The sequence below is a fragment of the Mesoplodon bidens genome (assembly GCF_964165515.1).
Source record: "Mesoplodon bidens genome assembly, chromosome: 16".
NCBI classification, from domain to species: domain Eukaryota; kingdom Metazoa; phylum Chordata; class Mammalia; order Artiodactyla; family Ziphiidae; genus Mesoplodon; species Mesoplodon bidens.
The window spans coordinates 9,901,124-9,926,479 of record NC_138173.1 but is presented as its reverse complement, the minus strand read 5'-3'; the positions used below and the strand labels follow the sequence as shown (position 1 = coordinate 9,926,479).

At 38.8% G+C, this 25,356-nt stretch overlaps 1 protein-coding gene across 1 annotated transcript in view; it reads right to left on the bottom strand.

The window, feature by feature from the left end:
- NKAIN3 (sodium/potassium transporting ATPase interacting 3) overlaps positions 1-25,356 on the bottom strand; it is a gene marked incomplete at both ends in the record, with an annotated part of 516,754 nt that overhangs the window by 111,654 nt on the left and 379,744 nt on the right. The window contains one exon of the mRNA XM_081258399.1: positions 13,370-13,567. Within this exon, the coding sequence (XP_081114525.1) occupies positions 13,370-13,567 (198 nt within the window). The remainder of the gene's footprint in view (positions 1-13,369; positions 13,568-25,356) is intronic.

Sequence of the window (25,356 nt, the reverse complement as noted above, 5' to 3'; positions counted from 1 at the left end):
ATAGTAGCCGTAAAGCGCTAAATGCTTTCTGACCTGGTCCGTTTCCAGTCAGCCATCCCTCCACCCTCATCACCAGGCCCCAAGGCTTCATGCTTCCCGGCACTGACCAGATTTTCTGATTGACAGGAAACATTCTTTTACTTTCCTCCTCCAATTAAAATGAAACACACTCATAGTTTTTTTTATTATGCGATATACTGAATGAAATAACTTAGATGTACCCCCAATGAGCCTCTACTCATGACTCCTCTCTTTCTGTAATGTTATTGCAATTTTACTTGTCAATTGGGCTCAAAATCTGAGTGTTATCTTTGCGATTTCCCTTTCTATTGCTTTCTTATCTAATGAGTGACCAAGTTCTCCTGACTTGATCTCTCTCCCTTCTGTTTCTTTTTTTTTTAATAATTTTATTTTTTTAATTGAAGTATAGGTGATTCACGATGTTGTGCAGCAAACTGACTCAGTTATATACATATAGACATTCTTTTTTTAAAATATGCTTTTCCATTATGGTTCATCACAGGATATTGAATACAGTTTCCTGTGCTCTACAGTAGGACCTTGTTGTTTATCCATTCTATATATAATAGTTTACATCTGCTCATCCCACACTCCCACTCCTTCCCTCCCCCACCCCTTCTGTTTCTTTGGTGTCATTGGCCTCACTCTATTCTAGCTCAGGCTTCATTATCTCTCAGCTGCCTGCACGGCTGTTCTCCCAGCTCTGTGTCTCCTGAACTCAAGGCTACAACCGCTACCTAATTCACCTTCCTTAAGCACATGTCTCATTATGATACCCCCTTGACGAAGAGCATTCCATGGGTCCCTGCCTTGACTAAATTAAACGTTAAAATTTAGAAAGTTTCAACACTAAAAACAGTTCCTGTGTTTAGATTTTCAGAACAATCTATTCCCCGAAGGTTCTGTATAATTAAATTCGCAAGGCATTATATTGATAAGTTTTCACAAAAATAAACATGTATATGAAAGCTAAAAATTCAGACGATAATCTTGATGCTTTGGCCACAAGGTGCTGTTTTCACTTTTCATCTGTTATTTGGCTTGGAGATGTTTCTGACTGCTGGGTAAAGAGAATATAAGTTAAAAAAAATCACCTTGCGCTCGTATTGTTTTACAATCTGTAGAAAAATGAATGTGAATGATCATGTACTTACTAATGATACTAGAGTGTTAAAATCTGAGGAGCCTTCTTCAAACTTTCCAGGGACCATATTTTAAGTGGAGAATGCCAACAACCTTAACAAAATGACTGCTATTGTTTAGCCCTGAATGCTACAAAAATACAAAATAAGCCCATGTTTTCAAAAATTCTTACATATTGGGATTCTTGTGAATTCTTTTGGACAATTTTGTCTCTAATTTTCCATTCCCAGTCACTTATTGCCATAGGGAGGCTATACAGATTGAACGAGCAAGAGAGGGCAGTTCTTTATCGCAACAGGTAATTAGGTTTTAAAAATACAGATGTACCTTAAAAATGTTACGAGAAAGAAGAGTCAGGATTCAGCATGTGTCCAAATCTAAACTTGTTTGTTCTCTCTGTCAGAGCGGCTCTTCCCCCAGCTGCCATGTGGATGCAGACCCCTCTGCCCTCTTGGGCTTTATCTCCTTTGCCTCCCCTCACTGCTAAGTCTCAGTAATGTTTTTTAAATCTATCCTTTGATTTCCATTCTTACTGACACTTCCTAACTTTCCCTTAAGCCAGTATTTCCCAAAGTGTTTCCTTTAGAAAATTGTTTGGGAATGCAGTAGTTTTCTAGATTAAAAAACATTTTCAGTTGCATTTTGAAATAATTTCAGACTTACAGAAAAATTGAAAACAATTCTCCAAAGAATTCCCGTATACCCTTCACCCTGATTCTTCAAATGTTAGTATCTTAATACATAGCCATAGTACAGTGATAAACACCAGGAAATTTAACATTGGTACAACACTATTGTCTAATCCATAGACTTTACTCAATTTCCAACTCTCCCACAAAGATCTTTTTTATTTTGGTCTAGTATCACACGTTTCATTTCATTGTCATGTTTCCTCAGTCTTCTTTAATCTGGAAAAGTCCCTCAAGTCTTTGTTTTTCATGATTGGTTTTTTTTTTAAAAACAGCAGGATTTCTCAAACTTTAATATGCTCATTTTCACTGTGAATCTCCAAGGAGTGGACATAACATGACATCAGTCAAACTTAGGTCACCATGGAATCTTTCTCAAGGTTCAATTTGTCGGACAGGTGTTCCAAGGACACTCTGGGACATAAGGGTCCAGACTATGATAGACTATCCTGATATGTGTTCCTGCGGATGTGAGCCATCCTACACACAACTATCAGAATAGCCTCCCTAGTTCAGAGTTGTGTGTACGTCATGACCTGCCTATAAACCCAAAATAGGTTGATTTCACTTAGGGTAAAGTCCCAAAGCCTTAACTTGGCATTCAAATTCCTCACCCCAAGGTTTCTTTCCAACTTAAGCCACTGCATCCGTGCACATCCTCTTTTCTCAAGTCAAAGTGAACTACCCACCGTTCCCCTGGCTTCTTATTTTATTTCCCTACTTAACGCTGTTCCTTCTGTCTGGAACACATGTGAGAAGTCGCCAAAGGTTCCCTTTGTTGTAGGATTCAGCTGCAGCCATGGGAACTCTGAACCTTGGTTTCTTCTGAGCTTGCCTTTGACCAGTTGTAATAAGAATCAATCAAAACCCCTGCATGTCTGGACCTCTCTTTGGCCAAGGCAGCTCTGTTTCCTGGGATTGTGAACTCCAGAAGGAGTTTCTCTACCTTCTCATTAGGACAATCAACCTACTGATTTTCTTTTTTCTTTCCTGAATGTCTCCATTTTTGCACTTTGTGATATGCTTTAACATATTGTTTTTATGTATCCCGAGGTAATTAATTTTCAGAATTCTTAATTCTCCCTGTGGTGGCATGATTGAAAACTACTGTAAGCCCACCAGTAACTCATTTCAGATGTCCTTGAAATTCAGATCCCTCCTCTCATGCCCAAAGCTCCTAGCACAGTGCTTTGTATAATGTAGGGGCTTCCTGGGTATGTTTTTTTGAATGAATGATACACTGCCTGTTTTCATTTAGAAAGAATACAAAAAGTGACATAAGATTTTCTTTAGCGAATTTATACGCAATTTGGTCTTCTAAAGGAAAAGGGTAAATGTTTTTGAATTAACTTTTGTTATTATGGAAACTGCTTTTTTTCAACCCAATAATTATTCCTACCTAGGGCTAAAGAGGAAACCTCTGCCAACATCTGAATGACATTAAATTACCCTAAGTAAAGCATTACTAAAATTACCTTTCTGGTTTCTAATTTCCCCATTAAGCATACAGTCACAATGTTTGCCCTGATTAATTATTAAACATAACTCAGATTTCCTGTATTAATGGTTTTGTGCTAGATATGATTTCTAATTAAGCTTTGCATTTCTCTGATAAAATCGTATTTAAGTCTACCAAATGTTATAACTCACTTTTGCATTTAATAATCAATGTTTGGCAGATTATTTGAAACTAGTAGAGCAGTAATAATTTATGAAGACCTGCAAACATGTCTGGGATAATCATGAGCATTTGAAAACTGTACGAATTTGTGGTTGGAAACATATGTGTCTGTGATGACTGATTAACATACAGAATAAAATCCAGTCATACACATACTATTAAGGAGAATGTTATGGTATAAGAGGATATGAATTTTAAATGTTTGCATGTTTTAAGTTGCTCAAACCCATAGACGCCGTTTACAAGTGATAGACAACATTAGTGCTGTGTTAGATTTATGTAAGACCAAACATCTAAGCGCTGAGAATTGCTATCTGAAACCCAGATGTTTCCAAAACAAGGATATATATGTAGACAAAACAGATGGTGAATTTCCTAAGTTCCACTTAGGGTCTTATCAGTGGGCAGGTGAGGGCCTTCTACATATGAATTGTAAACCTGAAATTTTTGCTAAATATTGTACATGTATCTATAACAGATAGAAGTATTAAAAGTAACTATATGATAGAATATTTTTCAGCCATAAAAAGAAATGAAATTCTGATACATGCTACATGGATGAACCTTGAAAACATGCTAAATGAAAGAAGCCAGACAACAAAGAAACCACATATTATATCATTTCATTTATATGGAATGTCCATAATAGGCACACCTAAAGAGAAAGAAAGTAGATTAGCTGTTGCTTAGGGTTGGAGAGAAAGAGGGGATAGGTAGTGATAGTCAAAGGGTATAGTTTTTTTTCAGGTGATGAATATCTTCTAGAATTGACTATGGTGATGGTTACACAGATCTGTGAATATACTGAAAATTAAGTGGGTGAATTGCATGGTATATGAATTGTATTTCAATAAAGCCTTCAAAAATGTATGCACATTTCAAAGACAGAGAACATATACTGCATAGACATGAACACTGAGAAAGAAATGACTTAAAATCACAGTTCACCAAACAGACACTTTCAAACCCAAACAATTTTATTAACCAGATATACTCTGGTTCCTGAACATAAAGGTGTCTGCCAAACCCTTTCTAGTATCATTGGCACAGCAGTTCTTCCTCGACAATCACAAACTCTATTCAATATTTTGATGGTCCAATAAATGATTCCTTTACAGAACTTTAGATAAAAACTGATGATTCTTTTTCTGAGGCTGGAATTGAATAGAGAGACCAGAGTCTGTGCAGAGGAGTAACTGATCTAAATACTTGATCCTTCTTGGTAGTGCTCAGAAACTGCCCAAAATTTGATGCGAGCAGAAATCATCCATTTCCTACAAAAATGGATTATTTGGGACAGGATGAATGGGGGAAGAATTTAGGGCAGGAGAGGTTGATGATGATTTCCTTCCTCTTAACTAGCACCTGGAATGCCCCAGCAAGCAAACAAGATAAAAGAGTCTGATATACTTAGCATTTTATGTGTTGAAATCCTCCATTTTTTTTAACAACAAAAAGGTGGTTAGGAGATGTTTTCCAGGGTGAAATGAAACATTTTGAACTGTTCATTCCACAAATCTTTTAGCTATCAGATAATTATTAATTGCTCTCTATTACTTTAAAAACTGCCATGTAAAACCCATCAACACAGCAGGAGATTCCCCGCCTTACAGCCCTGAGAGAGGTTACCAGTAATCTCAGCTAAGGGCAGGAAGGAAATTGGAGGTTCTCTTTCCAATGTCAGGAGGACGGTCAATGAAGCGGTCAAGACCAGGCACCCTGGAGACCACATGCTTGGGTGTCAGCTCCAGCTTCACTCACTCGCAAGCTGTGTGACTTTGGGCAAATTAGTGAACCTCTTTGTGTGTCTCAGTTTCACATTTGAAAATAAATAAAATAATACCTACTTGTCGGGTCATTTTGAGCATTAAATGAGTTCATATTTGCAAAGCACTCAGAGTAGCTCCAAGCACATACTAACAGTTTGTTAAATAAATGAAATGTTAACTCAGAAATAAGACCTAAAAGAAACCCACTTTTAATTATATTTGCATTTTTGGAGGGGTACAATTGATAGCAATTGGAACTTATTTCATAAGTTTATTTCTTGACTTGCATTCTTACACTGTGTGAGTGTATATTACTGAATTAGCAATAGTATTATCTGCTCCTGTGACCATGCTATTTACTCTAAGCAGATGGAATAGATACTCACACAGTCTTTTGAGGATAAAGATTCCGTGGGATACCTTGTGGTCTAATGTTACTGTTCACCCTTCTCTACTGAGTTTTAATTTATCTTTAAGCTGAAGATGTCTGATATGAAAGACAGAAAACAGGGATGAATGCTGATGATGGGACTAGATAGATGCAATGCAAAGAACACAGGCATGACAGAAAACCAATTCTCAGGGCACTCTGATGCCCAGCTCTGACCATGGTGACAGCCACCAAAGACATTAAAGAATGAGACTTGTCACCTATCAGATATGAATGAAAATATCTTGACAGTGAGGGTTCAAGACTATATATATGTAAAATTAGCCCCAAAGAGTTGTAGATAAGGTGAGTTTCAAGTGATGTAGATAAGGTGAGTTTTAAAGGTTTAGAGATTAGGATTTGTCTACCAGTTATAAAAATGACTTCCTTTAAAATATACATACCTTGTTTAATAGTTAACATGAGTATATGGGTCTATTTACCCACAAATAATGAATCCTGAAAATTAAAAAAGGCCTTAAATTGCATATTCATTATTACTGACCTACTGACCTCAGAACTGGGCAGTCCACTGAAATGGAATATCTCGTAATAATGAAGATTTAAGAGTACCTCCAAATAATTAAATAAAAATTATGAGATTTGCAAATGTTTCATAATCTAAGAAAAACGATCATAACACTTCTTCTACTCTTCTGCACAAATCACGCAATGATGAAACACATGAATTATTAATGAAAATGTGATACACATGTAAAACCATTTTTGGGGAAAACACACAATTCTACATCTTTTTTTGCATCTTACCTCTCCTCCTTGATTGCTTATTTAAATCATAAATACCTTTCCATGTCTTATATATGGTGTTTAAAATTAACATAATGATTGCTACTACCTAATTATCATGTCAGTACATTGTAAATTGCTGTACTATGTCTTTAATAGTATATGTTTAGACATAGCTAGCTAGGTTTGCTATCATAAGTCACAGTAAAAAAAAAAACATAGTGCAGGTAGCTCTTTGTTTCTGTTGAATCATTTTCTTGGGAGAAACTTCATTGAGTGAGGTTACAGGGCCAAAAGGTAGGGACATTTAATGGTCCTTGCAGTAAAGAATGCTTTTTCCAATAAGCAAGTAACAATTTATTATTAATGCTATATGTTATTATTTTAAAAATTTGCTAAGTTAGTGAAATAATTTTTTAAATTAATTTGCATGTATCAAGTTGCTATCAAGAATAATCGTATATTATACCTTTATAATTTGGATTTTCTCTCATGTGATTACATTTATTCATATTCTTCATAGACTTAATTATTAAATGTGTATGTTATTATTCTTCATTTAAAAGATTTCATCAGGTCTATGGATAATGACCCTTTGTCTGTCATATGTGATGCAAATATAACTTTTAGCCACTTGTTTTATTTTAGATTTGTAAGATATCATGTTCAGATTTTTGGTAATTAAATGTGTAAAGTAGAGTATGGCAGAATGAGATTAAAGGATAATGGAGATTTTTGCAACCAGAAATATTTTATCCATATTCTCTTGTAGAAAAGGGAAATGCTGTGCTTTGGACTGTAGTATTTAATTTCATATACTGTATATGTTTCCTCGTTAAATCTGTGGTGTTACATTTCCAGAGTGAGAATCCAAAGTGATCTGAAAATATGTACAGTCCAGTGCTTGGAATTTAAGTGGACATAATTTTAAATTTTCACCACAAACTGTTTTGATACTCTCCTTAATGGGAGCAAAGCAACAAAGATAAGCTAAATTCTCAAAATGAAGAACACATGGATGTGGAAGAACAAATTCAAAGGTAGAGTTATGGTCTTGGAGGAGACTGACTTTCCTTTTCCCTGCACCTGGTACCCTCACCAATCCAAACATCTGCATCAGAAATAATTTTCAAGGCATATTTTCTGTTTAGGTTCTCTTTACCAAATGGTATGAAACAAAATCAAGACATAGCCACATTAAATTATGTACAATGTTTAAAAATCATGCATTCTGGGGCTTCCCTGGTGGTGCAGTGGTTGAGAGTCCGCCTGCTGATGCAGGGGACAAGGGTTTGTGCCCCGGTCCGGGAAGATCCCACATGCTGCGGAGCGGCTGGGCCCATGAGCCATGGCCGCTGAGCCTGCGCGTCCGGAGCCTGTGCTCCACAACGGGAGAGGCCACAACAGTGAGACGCCCGCGTACCACACACACACACACACAAATCATGCATTCTGTGGATTGTAAAACTAAAATGCAGAGAATTTATACAACAATTTACTGAACAACTCTGAGTGAGTGGCTTACTCTGAGCTGGGTACAGCCCTAGGTATTACGGATACAGGGTGAATAAGGGATTATGATCAGAGCCCTCAGGAGCCTCCAACTGGTCTTTAACTGGTTACTTCAAACCTTGTTTCATTGTAGTGACTCTGAGACTCTCCACGAAAATCTGAAACACATTCAGTTAGCCAAATGCTCTTGAGATGCATAGGTAGGAAAGAATTCTAGGAAACCAGAATGAGGAAAATAGATACATATTAAATAAAGTTCAGCCCTCAGAATAGAAATTTATGATTTCATGTCCCATGAAGATCATAGGAATGACATTTTTCATGCAGGAAACAGGTGTCAGATATGGGATTAATGAACTAAGGTTTCAATACATAGAGCATCGCCAGGATGTATCCCTCTAGTCTTTCAAGAAGGACCAGCCCAGGTAGGGCAGGGACAGGCAAAGAGCAATTGTAGTAACAACAGCAGCGTTAGCAACACAGAGCTATTGAGTGCTTCCTGCCAAGCACTGCAGAATATTTTGCCTACATCCCCTCCATTTGCCAGATGAAGGGAATCTTCCCTCTGGCTCCAGCATTTTGTCTGTGCATTCACCCCTGCCAGTTTTTGATCGATGGATTCTTCCTGTTGTGTTTACCCACTTCAGAAGTTGGAAGTGTTCATTGGTCATTTATTCATTCACTAAATACTTAGTGCCATCACTCTGCTAGTGACTGGGACCACAGAAATGAACAGCGGAAAAAAGGACACTATACCAGCCTTCAAGGAACTTTCTTTCTGGAAGATACACAGACCAGAGACTCAATGACTATAGAACAGTGTGCTCACATGGCAGGCCATCTGGTAGAGCCTGGGGATGAATGAGATGTATAGGCCTACGAAATGTTCTCAGTGACACATGCACAGTTATTTAGTATAACATGTGTGGAAAAAATTATAAAATATATGATTATAATACACAATTGACATTATATTATACTATATATTATATATTGTGTTAGATATATTGTATGTTATATATATCCAAAATCATTATATTTAGGTGAGCTAACAATCCAAATGTCCCTCAATAGGGGACCATTAAAATAAACAATGAAACACTGATGTGTATATATCCAAAATATATAAGTGAAAAAATGGAAAGTCTCAGAAGAATGCATATCATATGCTGTTTTTTGTGAGGGGCAGATAAGAATATAGAGTCACATTTTCTGATATTTGCCTAAAGACACTTTGGAGTCATATGCATGACACTAAACAAACAAACAAAACAAAACGGGTTGGGTTTCCCGATGGGGAGCAGAGATGGGGGACCCAGGCAAATGGGGACACAAGGGAAGGAGGGAGGATTTTCACCGTACACAATTTTTTTTTTTTTTTTTTTTGCGGTACGCAGGCCTCTCACTGTTGTGGCCTTTCCCGTTGCGGAGCACAGGCTCTGGATGCGCAGGCTCAGCGGCCATGGCTCACAGGCCCAGCCGCTCCGTGGCACGTGGGATCTTCCCGGACCAGGGCACGAACCCGTGTCCCCTGCATCAGCAGGCGGACTCTCAGCCACTGCGCCACCAGGGAAGCCCCACCGTACACATTTTTATGTTTCTGAATTAAGTGAATGTATTGTCTATTTTAAAAAATTAAATTAACATATCCTGGAACTTTTGGAGGAAAGATGTCTACTTGTGGACCGTGGCCGGTGGATGAAGAGCTGGGGGTGGAGGACCCATTCCCAGCAGAATGCTGCAGGCTGGGCTGCAGGCTTGCTTGCCAACAGGTCATGCTCTGCATGGGTGGTGGCTGGGCTCCTGTCGGGGAGGGTCAGGAGGCCAGGGTGGGAATCAGGCAGGGGCAGGTCCTGAGGGCCTCAGCGGACAAGGTGCAAATTCGGATTTCATCTCGAAGGTGATGGGAATCACTGAGGGTGATCAGAAGGAAAGCGAGTAATCACATTTACACTTTCGCCTCGTGTCTCCAGGAGCACAGTGCAGGCATGACACTGGCGGGGCACAGCTGGGACAGGGAGACTAATACTCAGGAGGTGACTGGCCGTGCTTCAGGTGAGCAGGCAGAGCAGAGGAACCCAGGCAGGGCCGGTGAGGTGGAGGTCCCGCAGCCTGATCCCGGCTGCTGCCTTTGACTCGTCATCCCCTCCTAAATTAAACGGGCTCCTCCGCTCAAACTGCCCACAGCCTTTCCTGGGATTCCACTTGATCTTCACCTTGGTGTCGCTCACAATGGGCAGGAGGCCTCGGAGCTGAGTGGGGTGCGGATGCTCTCAGAGCCTGTGGGACTGTCCTGTGCGGGACCCTATTCCTTCTTGCTGAGCTCTGCTGTTTCTGTCTGTTTGTTTCCATCAAGCTTGTACACATTTCCTGTTGAATGCTTATGACTGGGATTTCATTTCTTCCAGTTCCAAGCCCTGCAGTTAGGCGGGACAATCATACAGGTGGTGTCCACCATCAGAGCTGTATCCGCAGGTAAGTCACTCAAACACTCCCCTCTCAACTTGCCAGAGAACTGCTGCCCTGACACCCCTCTCCACCAACCTGGCCGCCCTTGCCGGCCCCTCCCTGTGTCCTTCTAGATACTCCTGGGCCTTCAGCCATTATAGGGGTAAGCCCTGGTGCAGCAGGGCCTCTGGGACCCTGCCTCATCTCAAAGCCCTTTGCCTGTGTGCTTCGTTGTTGCCCGTGCAGGGGCTGTTAAATCTTGCAACTGTTACTTTTTCTTTTTCCACTAATAAGACATCTCAGCACATGCTAAGCATCTCAGCGCACGCTAAACAACTGATACAGGAAGTATTCCCATATCATCGGATTTAAAAAGATCACAGTTCTAATCATTGTAGACATATTCGTATGAAATAAGTGGAAAATACAAGAAAATTATATGCAATCAACCACAACAATAATACATAATTTGATCGTTGTGAAACAAAGTCAGGATATATTTCATTTTAACATAAAAAGAAAAAATATTGAAGATCTTGTCTGGCAGGTATATTATACAAGAAAAGTCAGAGATCAGCAACTTATATTTTTACTGCTGGAAGGCTGAACAGGATAATGAGGACTCTGTATGCCTGTGGACAGCTTTGAACGTTCGCTAAACAAATATGCTGAGGAATTAATTTATAAGTGACAAGTACTTGTAGGTGGCAACATACACTTTATTTTGTACTTTTCTCTAAAGTAGGTTTTTAATGTTAGTTCAGCTTCTTATCATATAAATACTTTCACTTTGTTGTTCATTTGAATTGGAGTTACTATGGAGAAATGACTTTTTGATTCTACAGCATTCTACTGCATTATAAAAACTTGGAAATCATGCCATCATGCCACAGTTTTCATGGCTTAGCAATTTTCTATGAATTTTTTTAAGGAGGGGAATCTGTTCACACATGAAGGATTCTAGAAAAATGTTTCAGTGTTACAAAATTTAGTAAGAACCTTTAGAACCTAGGACATGAAGATAGAGTACTCTTTCACCTTAAAATAGTCTGAAACATTTTAAAAGAAAATTTGCCTCCATGGTTTTTTTTTTAATTCAGAGATTTAAACGTATACAGTTTGCCACAATTTCATATGTTACTGCCAGGAGAGTAAAGAAAGACCAGAGAATAGGGAAAGATTGATAAACACATGTTGACAAGTGACAGCATATAGAAACCAAGAATAATCAGATTCCCTGTTACATCTCTGAAAGAAAATTCCTTAGCATTGAGGTCCAACCTCTTTCTTTGAATTTAGGGTAGAATTTGCCTTTCATTGAACTAGAACACTAAAAGATCTTTGAAGTTTTTTATTCTCGTCTTTAGTCTTTCTAGAAAATTATAATTCAAATATGCTCTAAACCACGATTTTAAACCTTGACATATGCAGGTTAAAGAGTAATAGTTAATAAATTATGTAAAGGCGGGTAAGACTGCTACATTGGTGGCTCCAAATGAGCCATGTCTCCTGATACTCTCACCTTTCTAGAGGCCCCTCCCACAATGATGCTGGGCTTGGTCACATGACTTGCTGTAGCCAATGGGACAACAGTAGACATTACTCTCAAGTAGAGGCTTGATAAATGCTTGCATGTTGGGCTTCTCTTTTTGGAACCCAGCAGCCTGGCTGTAAGAACGTCTGTCAGGTTTTCTTCAAAAAGAGAAGCCATGTGGAGGAGAATGTGGGTCAACAGCCAGCACCAGACATATGAGTGAGGACTTCTAGAATATTCTAACCACAGCAGAGCTCCTGGTGGAAGGTTCACGTGAGTGACCTGGCTAGTACCATGTGAAGCAGAGCAACCCAACTGAGCCCTGCCCAAATTCCTGAGCCACAGAACTCTAAGCAACACACTGATACTGTTTTAAGTAATTACAGTTTGGAGCAGTTTGTTACACAGCAGTAGATAACAGATACAGCAAGTGTTAGCAGGGACGCCTAAAGTTCTTTCAGGAAGTAATTCCAAGATACATTCTTCATTGACATACACCTCTCATACTCCTGTCATCTATTTATTTATTATTGAGCCTGTCTTTCTCATTCTGACTCTAACTCTAGCCAGCTGGATAGAAGAACTGAGATGGTTGGTTCATGTGAAAAGCGTTGTGAGAACGGCTTTATTGTATATTGACTCAAACAAAATGCCAAGTCCTTGTCAGATCTCAAAGAAACAGCATTCTTGAAGATGGTATATATCTTAAATTAATTCCACTCCACAGCGTGATCAAACTGTGGCTGGGACAGTCTGGTGGAAAGAAAATGTCTTTAAGGAATTCCTAGCACATAAGCCTTCTGTGGTCCAATCAAACCATTGCCTCTCTGTTTCTCTATATGGAACTGTATCCTCACAACCAATTTCAGGCACTAAAATGTGTAGGACTCTCTGGAGGAATTTGTTTTCTTAAGAAATAATTATTTGAAATACGAGGTTTATTAGATTGAGAAAGACGTTGGGTGTATTTGCATCCTTCTTTCTTTGGAACTAACATGACTTAACAAAAGAATGCATTAGAAGTAGTTGCAACAGTAGAAGTATATTAGGAGAAGAGCCCACAGTAGTGAATGGGCAATGCACCACTTCTGGGGGATGGTGGTACTATTCCACTGAATTGTGGGGATTGTATCTCAAGTTAGAAACTACTGCAATGAACTGGTTCTAGAAACAAAGTGTCTGGATACCAAGAGGAAAAAGATGTCACCTGCCATTAAGCATAACTACTGTTAGCATCATCGTTGCTATTTCCATTGTTTAAAGGATGTTCTCTGTGTGCTTATCTACAGCATTATCTGCCGGTGGCGGGGGGTGGGGCGTATGGACGGAAAGTTTAGATATAAAATGCCATTAAAGAGAGTCCTGATCGGACAATGATAAAAACGTGATACTTACAGAGAGTAGTATTTGGACGGCACTGTGGATGACCTCCAGGTACTGGAAGTCAACGATGCAGCCGGTGACGGAGACATACGTGTAATCGTCCACCATGCCGTGGGCTGACGGGGGCAGCACTCTTCGGACACAGCCAGGCCCATGTTCCCGCCACCACGACCGGTGTACAGAGATGTTGAATGTCATTAGATCTGTATCCTAGGATATAAGGAGACAAGAGAGCAAGAGGAGACAATCATAGCGCATCACATCTTTGATTTTCACCTTAGGACGAATTCAGGATGAATGAAATTGTTGAAATTGTTTAAATTTCAAGTAAAAAGTGACAAAAGACAAAGTTAACATTGGCGACATGTATCACATGGCTAAATGAAATAGCTCATTTTTCACATTGGTTATAGTTATTCAATGTGGTGATAGAATTCTTTGAATAATAACATTTCAAGGTTAGCACACATCAAAAATCCAGAGATGATATGTTTAGTTAAAAGTTCCTATGTTTATTTAAAAATTATATTGTGCACATTGAAATTTTCTTCTGTGTTTTCTTGCTGCTCCATTGCCATTGGCATCACCATCATGCGCTAACATTTATTGAGAGATTTTTTTTTTTTTTTTTGCAGTACACGGGCCTCTCACTGCTGTGACCTCTCCCGTTGTGGAGCACAGGCTCTGGACACGCAGGCTCAGTGGCCATGGCTCATGGGCCCAGCCGCTCCACGGCATGTGGGATCTTCCCAGACCGGGGCACGAACCCGTGTCCCCTGCATCGGCAGGCGGACTCTCAACCACTGCACCACCAGGGAAGCCCTTACTCTGCTTTTAATCACTTCTCCAGACTCCTTGTTTTTCTTCCCCTCACACTCCATGCTCTAGCCATACTGAGCTTCCTTCTGTTCCCCAAATGAACAGTTCTGTCTAACCTGTTGGTCTTCACATATCCTGTTCCATCTTCATAGAATATTGTCTTTCACTCTCACCCTTCATCTTCTTCCCCTATCACTAAAATCAACACCTCCCCATCCTGGTTACCTGGTAACTCCTATTTATTTTCAGATTTAGGCAGAGATATCGACTTCCTTGGGAAAGTCATCACTGGTCCCTGGAAATTCATCCATAGGAAGTCTGGGCAATAAAAGCCTTCTATGTTCTCCCGAGTGCCTTGTCCTTTCACGTAATTTTATATCTTTGTTTGGGTGGGGATGACACATTATTCTTTTTATAATCAACTTGCTGACTCACATGGCAGATTATAAACCAACTATGATCTGCACTGCTTTCCAAGTGCCAAGCTCACAGTAACAGCTCAATTTTTTAAGTCGAATGAACGAGCCTAGCTACTGGATTTTTTTTGCAGTACGCGGGCCTCTCACTGTTGTGACCTCTCCCGTTGCGGAGCACAGGCTCCGGACACGCAGGCTCAGTGGCCATGGCTCATGGGCCATGGCTCATGGGCCTAGCTTCTCCGAGGCATATGGGATCTTCCCAGACCGGAGCACGAACCCGTATCCCCTGCATCGGCAGGCGGACTCTCAACCACTGCACCACCAGGGAAGCCCGCTACTGGATTTTTTGAGGCACAAACTCAATTAAGAATTGAGAAAACCTTATAAAACCCCAGAAGGTCACTGAACATCCATTATTGCTAGTGGGAGTGTGAATTTGTGCAGCCACTTTGAAAAAAGTTTTGTATATCGACTGTAGCTAGATAAATGTATGCCTTACGACCTAGTGGTCCCACTCTTGAGTATGGATGCATTATCAAATGCATTTCTTAAGAAAGGTAAGTATGGAGAGAATCAGCCATCTTTCTCATGTGTTTATTAAAATAACTGAGACACTATGCAAAACAAGGAGGAAAAGAACCATGGTCAAAGATTGAATTTCTTTCCAAAACCGTTGGATGCCGTGGAAGGAACCAAATGAACACCCCCCACCCCCAGTTTTCTAATAATGACTTTAAAGAAATTACTAGTCCCATTAGAGGAAATAATATAAATGAAGCCCACCTCTTGCAGGGCCACCTTGAAGGGGGGTAGGGGAAATACAGCGAAAAATTTTAAAAAGTCTGCAATTTGCAGGAAGACTTTTGTTTTTCTTTTAAAAGTCAACCTCCCCTTCTCTTATCCGTGTTTGCTTTGTAGTTGTCCATTCATTAGCCATGTCTTGTTTTATGCTGATTTGCTTTTTCTTAAAAATCCATATGCACAGCACTTTTCTAGAAGGACATACTTAGTAGTGGCTTCCTCTGGGGGAGAGGCATTGAAGGTTTGGGGTAGGAGATTTACTTTTTGTTCTAAGTCTTTTGTATTGTTTGAAGTTATTACTGTGTATATGTACAGTAGTGCCTTTTTAATTAAAATGTTTTTACGTGTAAGTTACACTTAAAAAAACATGTTACCAGTTTTATTTTTTGAATTTCTTTTATAGAGCAGGTTTTTATTAGCTATGTATTTTATACATATTAGTGCATATAGGTCAATCCCAAATCTCCTAATTCATCCCCACTTTTGATGTGCATCAGGTCCATAGGGCAGAACCAGGTATGTCCCTGCAGAAACAGCCTTTCAAAGCTGAGCATTTGTGCATAGAATGCAACAACATTTCAATGCAATGGAAAAAACCATTCCATGCCAGTGATGCCTCAAATCTTATTTGTGAAAGTATAATGTACATTCCCAGATATTGACATTTATGGTATGTAATTGCTGCACCTGATGACACTAAGATTTGCCTACAGATGATTTTTTAACAATAAGTGTACATGTTGCTGTAATCTATGAATTTTAAACACCTGTAGTTTACTTAGCTAATTACCAAGCCCGCTCAACACATCTGGCTTCTCTGTCTTTGTGTTAATCAATAACTATTTGATTACAATGTTATGCCTTTTATGCTAATTGGGATTTTGAGACCATAAAATGGTGCTACCTTTGTGTTTCATGCCTGTACTAATGTGTTATATTTATAGTTTGTTGTATTCAGAATTCATGCTGCATGTGCATGTATGCACACATTTTACTTCATTTGCCCAACAGAAGTGTTTCTATTCAATCTGTTTTTTGCCAAGTTTACTGTCTGAAAAGAAAATCCTTGCTTATTTTAAAATTTTGGTTGGAAAATTCCTTGTTTGAGAAAAATAGATGTTTGTTTTAATCTGGTAGGATTCTTTAAAAAAAAAAAAAGGAAAAGTCATATGATCCTTTTAGCTGTTCCCTTTTTGAAAGGTAGCCGGATAAATAAAATAATACTGGTATTTTTGATCTGTGGATGTAGCTGCTGGTGTGGTTTAAAACCCTCTGCAAAAGAAGACTGTTTTTTCTCAGTTGCTTCCTTTGCTCTAATAATCGTGAAGGCTGGAAAGAGGTCTGATTAATTGCAAACTTGGATGTGGTAAAAACCTCTCTGGCAGGTTCTTATCTCTCACTATCAATCTCAAGTTTCAGAGTAACCATCTTGGAAGGCTTGCAGGAGGGAGCCTCTTGGGATCAGGAAATTCCAGAGACAAGGATTCAAATGCAGAGTTGGATTTATTGTAGCAGCTCGGTGTGTATATGTGCGCACATGTGTTCAGGGGGAAGGGGGGCTATTCACTTTGCTGTGGGGCAGGCGCTGAACTGAGAATAAAAACCCACATCTGCCCACGATATTAATTTTGAGAGTTCTGTCTCTCTTTGTCTCCACAGATCCCCTAATATGACTGATAAGTAATCACACCAAGTATGGAGATGCTTCATGTCAGCATTAGCTCTCTGCCTTTCGTCTAAACAAGATTAATTGTCACTAGCCAGATATTCCATAAATATATAAGGCCCTGTGGCCACAAAGGACATTGTTTATTTTATTACTATTAATTCTTTAGGGGGGGAATGATATTTAAGGTCATTTTTTTTAACCCCATGGCTGAGTCATGGGGTTTTCTTTCCTAGTGTCCTAAGGAGTTCAGGGTGCTTCCAAACTATTAATTAATTCATATTATAAAGTGAATTCTTACTAGCAATGATTAATCCCAGTAATTTTAATTCCCCTAAATGAAGTAAAGACCACTTTTAGCTCTTCCTTAGAGTTGAATTGGAAGCTTTCCAAAGAATATTTGAATCCTTTTCAATTTGCAGGTCATGGGGAGACATATTAACTTCTGGTTGTCCTTACAGATAGCAGCTACTCTTAAAATATCCAACTTGTCCAAAAGCACACTTAGCTATACTTTCCCTAAGTACCTAGATGAATACACACACTATTATCCAAAGTAGAAAACCTCTTCCCTTTGACATTTCTGCAGCTGGCCACCAAACAACCCTCTTGCCATGAGCTGGGATTATTTCTGTGGGGCAACTTACCAGATGGCATCTTCAATGGATGTCGGGTAGTTATTGTAGCTACATCGTCTGTAGTGTCTACAGTGGCAACAATGCCTGTCTATGCTCTGCCCAAGGAGACTTCAAACAGTGTAGGTTTCCTCCTTATAAATAAGATAGTCCTACTGTACATATAGATGATTATAAATTTAAACGTCTCATCAGGTCACAAGATCTTCTCTGAGAATGAATGCATAAGTTTTTCCTGGCTCATCTCTTTAACAGAAATGTTATTTATAGTCATTGTTCTCTATTCATCATAGTGCAAAAATCTCATATTTTCTTCATTAGCACCTTGTAATCTAAAAGTATACAATCTATATTAATTATAATATATTGGTGAATGCAGAACAAAGGTATTTAGAACTACTTTAATTCAGAGCCATTTATGTAGAAAGTGACTCACACAGTCTGATATAGTTTTCCTTTAAGAATGATGCTTTGAGCATTTTGTCAACCAATGACAAGGCGTGAGGGCATCTTATTGTTATTTAAGAATAAGCTTTGTGCATTGGGAGCTCTGTGCATACTGAAGGGCATGGTGCAGGGGCCACAGTTTGGGGACATGGAGGGTGGGTCCAATCAGTAACCAGAATATAAACCAACCCACAGCATTAGTGTTGGTGATGGTTGAAATTTACCTGTCAGACAAAGCATAAGACAAATGGATTATTTGTGGACATACTGCTGAGAATGAACTGAGAACAAAACCAGATGCTCAGAGTCACACACAACAAAAACTAGACAAGGGCTTCCCTGGTGGCGCAGTGGTTGAGAGTCCGCCTGCCGATGCAGGGGACGCGGGTTCGTGCCCCGGTCTGGGAAGATCCCACATGCTGTGGAGCGGCTGGGCCCGTGAGCCATGGCCGCTGAGCCTGCACGTCCGGAGCCTGTGCTCCGCAAAGGGAGAGGCCACAACAGTGAGAGGCCCGCATAGTGCAAAAAAAACCAAACAAACAAACAAACCACAACTAGACAAGCTCTCAGCTGATTGTAGGACAGTGATTCTTAGGACTTGTTCATCCCAGAGCTTTTCAAAGCTTCTCATGTGTATGAAAGTGTCAAAAGTTAGTTCCCCAGAGAATGCAACCAGGCTCGTGGTCAATGCAAAGCTGCCAATGAACATTATTAAAGAACTTTATCGACAAGAATAGGGTCCATTTTTAGAGTGCAAGTTACTTCTGATGGTTCTTGGATTTTTAACGGTGTGATGACAGATCCTCCCTACCTTTCTACCGCACCCATGCTCCCGACTCTACCCTCTGCCACCCATGCCTCTTGTCCCACCACTAGGAGAAGCAGAATGATGTGCAGGGGACTGTAGGGGGCTCAACTTATACAGGAAAGATAGATTCCCAACAAGCCTTCTCTGACCGAAGCTTCCACGTCATACACAGGTTAAACATAGCACTGCAAAAATCCCGAGGGTGATCCTATGTCTAATATTTATTGGAAGGCAGTCATAATATTCTGATCTTTCTGGACTTATGAGGTGGGAGTGGCAGCAGCAATGTCTACTTAATGACATTTGTCTATTGTCTTTGTCCAGACTTGGACACAGCCAGTTCATATTCAATAGTACACCTGCTTTTCTCTGCTAATGTGAGTCCAGCTTTGTAATGAGAATACTCTACGAACTCAGCATCCTACCTGCACCAAGAAGCAAAACGCTAGCCAGTGGAGAAGCTACCATTATTGGCAAAGCTTTGTGTCTTCTTCCTGCTCTTTGACCCTTTTCACATTGTAGTTTAATTTATCTTTTTATGGCTTACCTTACTCTCTGATTTTATGTTTCTCAAGACCTGGCATGGATTCATTTTTGTGAACACAGTGCCAGACATAGAGTGAGTATGTAATAAATGTTCATTGAAGGAATTATTTGTTCTTAAATAAAATAAATAATACACACTACTATATATAAAATAGATAACCAACAAGGACCTACTGTATAGCACAGAGAACTATACTCAATATTTTGTAATAACTTGTAAGGGAAAAGAATCTGAAAAAAATAGGTATATATGTATGCATAACTGAATCACTTTGCTGCACATCTGAAACTAACACAACATTGTAACTCAACTCTACTTCAATAAAAAAAAGAAAATATAAAAAAATACACACACTTTAAAATCAAATGGTGAATTCTGAATGTATTAAAGAGTTAAACATAAAATATAAACCATAAAAGAATTAGAAGAAAAAACATGAATATTTATCTTAGGGTGAGGAAGTACTATATAAACAAAAATAGCAAAGGAAGAAAACAAAAAAAAATTATGTAGAATAGACATGATAAGTTTGCTTTAGACAGCAGCTAATAAGAAGGAGAATTGGCATTGGAATAAAGAATTGACTGCCTTGCACCTGTGTTATGCTAGGGTACTTTGAAAAATGGTTTCGCCACAATTGAATATTTTCAACTACATGTTAAAAGGAATAATATCCATGTAAATTACATGTGTTTATGCAGATAAGTTGGTTTAATACATTGAGGAAAAATGCTGCATGAGTTAAACAAGATGCTTTAAAATGTCTTTTAAAAATTTATCAAGGAATAATTGGTTTGACCATATTTTTCAGAGTTTAGTCAACTAGCCTGGTGTCCTTTAGGTGTGATCCCCATACTAGGGAATTACTTATTTGTAAAGTATGTACAGTTTTTCACTCCACAAGGATGTAACAAGAAAAGGTTCTTCTATTTAACCACAAGCCCATATTTTGCTGAGGTTGTTTTACAAGTAGTATGCCATACTAACCAAAAAAAATCCCCAATCATAGGTTTAAGGAGTCTAAGAGATAATGGATAGAAAGCCATGTTTTGGAAAAGCCATAAACTTTATTCTTATACCTGTAATTTTTGCCATCTGATTCACCATCATGAAGATTCTGGGGGGTAAATCACTGTTTTTCTAGTAAATTTAAAAGGTTTGGAGTTCTATTTACAAATTTCATTTTCTATACTCATGCAGAAATGCATATTTATAAGAAAGTAATAAAACTAAATACTTCTTTAATAAGAATCTTAATCTGAATATGTAACTATTGACAGTTTTAAATTAACTTAATGAACTCAGAATCTGAAATTGGCTCTTGATCAAATTAGCTGGATAATGGTTATTCATCATTTGGTATTGTAAAAATACAACTTTAATTACAATGAATTATATGACAAAACAAAACACAGCTTTAGTTTTTTTTTAAAAAAGACTTGTACTACGATTTCAATCTTATTAGGCAGAAGTCACTAACTGATGAAGCAAAGAGTAAAGCATAGACAGACATAAAAATCCCATTTCAAATTCGAGAAGCTTAATGTGTTATAGGGAATATGCTCATACTTCTAGGAAAATGACTCAGTGAAGTATTTCCAAAATAAATACTTTAGCTAGCAAACAAATATTCTTTCTATAGGTAAGTGTGACCATTTAACAATTCAAGCCACAGAATGTCTGACTGAATTGAGGCCTCTTCACATTTAAATTTCTGGGTGTGACACTATTTTCAGCTGTAGTAGTCAGACCCTCATTTGTAGTAAAACTCAGTGCTATCTATCTCCTGATCAAATGTTCTTTTGCTACGGCAATTTTAAAGTAGAACTGAAACTATAATAAAACTGTGGATATAGCCTCCTTGCTAATTTTGCATATTAGACATATCTTCAGTAGCAGGTGTTAATTTCTAGGTAAATTCTGGTTGGGGTTCTTTTTAAATTAATTAATTAATTAATTAATTAATTAATTAACTTATTTTTGGCTGCATTGGATCTTCTCTGCTGTGTGCATGCTCTCTCCAGTTGTGGCGAGCAGGAGCTACTCCTCGTTGTGGTGCACGGGCCTCTCATGGAGGTGGCTTCTCTTGTGGAACACGGGCTCTAGAGCACAGGCTCACTAGTTGTGGCGCACGGGCTTAGTTGCTCTGCGGCATATGGGATCCTCCTGGACCAGGGATTGAACCTGTGTTGCCTTCACTGGCAGGCAGATTCTCAACCACTGCACCACCAGGGAAGTCCCTTGGTTGGGCTTCTTGAAAGATGATTCCTAACAGCTGCTATTCTCTAAGTGTTTTTCTGAGAATTCCAGTTTCCAGGCCAAAGGGAGCAATTCCCCATGTGTCTGTGAGTGTTCTGATGCCAGCTCTTTAAAATGATATTAATCTCTATGCCACAGATTCATGTATTTTTTAATCTACTTCAAGAAAAAAAAGGATATAACAGCCCATTAGGAAACATTAAATCCTAATCATTTCGTTAATGTTCTCGCTAATATGTGTTCTATAAAGTTGCTCACTTTTATAACTAAGATTCTAGTGTCACGGGTTAATGAGCAACATAGCTTCTAAGGTTGTGCAACTGCCATCAATCCATTATCAGGAAAGGACTGATCTGTCGTCCCAGCAGATGGATCAGAAGTCCTGTAGGGGTAAATTAACCCCCATTCTTTATTGCTGTGTCCTACAGATTCACAGAGCATTCCTACATATGATCATATTTGATTCTTTTTTTTTTTTTTGCAGTACGCAGGCCTCTCACCGCTGTGGCCTCTCCCGTTGTGGAGCACAGGCTCTGGACGTGCAGGCTCAGTGGCCATGGCTCACGGGCCCAGCTGCTCTGCGGCATGTGGGATCCTCCCGGACCAGGGCACGAACCCGTGTCCCCCGCATCGGCAGGTGGACTCTCAACCACTGTGCCACCAGGGAAGCCCCTCATATTTGATTCTTAAATCCAGTCAGGAGGATGTGTATTATTATTCTCGTTTGTTTGAAGGGCCTGGCAGGGAAGCACAGCATCTTTTGTATCATTGACCAAAAAGAGCTGTGGGATGGGATCTCTTCTTATTGGGAAGGTCATTGGCTGTCTGTGCAGCTTATGGAGGGGTGCAGTGGGGGCACTGACGTGCACACACTCAGTCAAAATGACCCTGGGTTACCTAGTTCCGATTTTTGGATGAGGAGTCAGTGTTTCAACCAAACAGCAGTTACATGGAAGAGGAAGGTGGCAAACTCAGGTTGCTGACTTGCTCCTTGTCTTTTTCATTATGTCTTATGCCAAGTTCCTTGGAGGCACCAGTGCTAACAGCCTCTACATCATATTCACGGTAGATGAGAAAGGTTGTTGAGCCTGTCTCTTTATGCCCCATCCCTTCCTGGCCCTGGCCTCGGGGAAGGTGACTACCCTCAGCTCTGGGGCGTCCTGACTGTTGTCTATGGTAAACCTGTTGTCCTATTAGGTGGCTGTTCAAGGCAAAGGCTTGAAACCCAACTCCCATAAGGCAGATGTGGGAAAAAAATCTGCTACAGGACTGAACATTTTTTCATTTCTATGAAGCCACTATAATTGCTTTTTTCTGGACATTGTCAGTAGCATAACCAGAAAAACAACAACCATAATAGTTAACACGTACGTAGCACTTACAATGTGCCAGCCATGGTTCTTAGCATTTTATGTATTTTAACTGACTTAATCCTCGCAACAGCTCCTGGGGTAGGTGATGTTATTCTGCTGACCGTGTAGATGAGAAAAAGGAAAACAGGCACCCAGTTATGAAGCCTAGAACAGCTTCAGCCTTCCTGCTTCCAGTCCTAAATCAATACAGCAACGTTGTCATTCTCAGTTACAATTGAATATACTTGGGCTCATTCTTGGTATAAGTAATTTGCTTAAATTGATAGCCAGTAAGAAGCAGACCTAATTTTGGAAGCCAGACCAAAGTGACAAAACAGACAGAGTAATAACCTGGGTCTTGGATGACATCACCACATCATCAACCAATCTTGAGACCTGCTCTACTTCTGGGCTTTGGGATGCGAGATGCTAGATGTCCTTAATGCCTATGGCACTTTGAATCAGAGTTTCTGTTACTCTCAGCATAATAATGGTCCCAAGGGATCCAAGAGTCATATTTTAGCACTGACTATGGATGCCACTACCTGGGTTTGAATTTGGCCTTGTGATTTTGGGTCAGTTATTTTTTTTTCCCTCTGAGGTAAAGTATCCTTTCCCTTTTTCATTTGTAAAATGGGAATGATCTTGGTACCTATTTCATACATGTGGTAAGGATCAGACGACATGATATATATAAAGCAGTTAAAACAGTGCCCCAAGTAGAGCTTGTATTCACAAATATTTAGTGAATATTAGGGACTTTAAACATTATTATTTATATTATTATTATTTTATTATATTTATTATTGAGTCTTGGTATTTTTCTAATCCATAAAATGTGAATAATAATAAACTTGTAGGGCTGTTATGAGGATTAAATGACATAACCCATATAGAGTGTTTAGCAGAATATTTGGCATATAGAAAAAGTTCAAAGAAATTTGGTAGTTTTCTTTCCAATTAATTTTTTCTCTTAAAATAATATACATGTGGCGCAGTGGTTGAGAGTCCGCCTGCCGATGCAGGGGATACGGGTTCGTGCCCCGGTCTGGGAGGATCCCATATGCCGCGGAGCGGCTGGGCCCGTGAGCCATGGCCTCTGGGCCTGCACGTCCGGAGCCTGTGCTCCACAGCGGGAGAGGCCACAACAGTGAGAGGCCCGCATACCGCAAAAAGAAAAAATAAATAAATAAATAAATAAATAAAATAAAATAAAATAATATACATGTGATATAAAAGATAAAACAATTACTAAACACTTTTAAAGAAAAAAAGCAGTCCTTTCTATTTTATGAGTTAAAGCTATCATAGCATGTTGTTTTCTTTAAAAAATTATATACACTAAAAAATAACACTGCCATCGTTTATGTAAAGATTTACTCCTTCAATAAACCAGTCTGAATACGAACTTCATACTTTTTTATAAGTGAAAACAAATTATAGTCTGTGCAAACTGTTACATAAAAAATGCCCTACTATTGTACAAGCAATTGGTCTATTTCTGAAATGAAAAATGGAGACATGTCTGGCAAATTATATTGCTTGCTGAACCATAAACTTGTATAGATCAAATATCCAAGTATAAAAGTTAAATATCTAATACTATACCCCAAAGGAAATATACTATCTGGATAAACTGAAACTGTGATCTGTAAAAATTTCGGGGTTTAAGTATAATTCTGGTTGAAATAAACATTAATAATAACCACCTGATTCTAAAATAATTCCAAATACATTACAATTAGCTTTCTAGTCCTCTCAGAAACTGATGAAGCTTTCTATAGAAGCAATAAACTATAACTCCATTTGCATTATTAAATTTAGTAATAGAATGAGGGCTTCTATATATCAAAGTCTTATTTACTGACACATATAAACCATAGAACTGTTTACTTCAGTCTTTGGGAGTTAACAAATTTTAACCTAACAAGTTTCATTTAGGGGATATTCCTACTAATTGAATAATATCCAATTCATAATAGACATGTAACCAAATGCAAACATTAATCTCAGTAATTCTTAGTGACATTGTGCTTTCTCAATAAATATTTGTTGAATAGATAACACAGGAGTAGATAAAATGCCCATTCAAACTATTAACTTTTTCCATTGCAGATTTTTACCTAGGGAGCTATATCTATATGTTGCATTATTAGAGAAGAAGAGAGATATTTAGTTATATTAATTTGTCAAATACATAAATCTCTAGTATGGGAAAAGGCTGTAGTACTATGTTTTGGATGTAT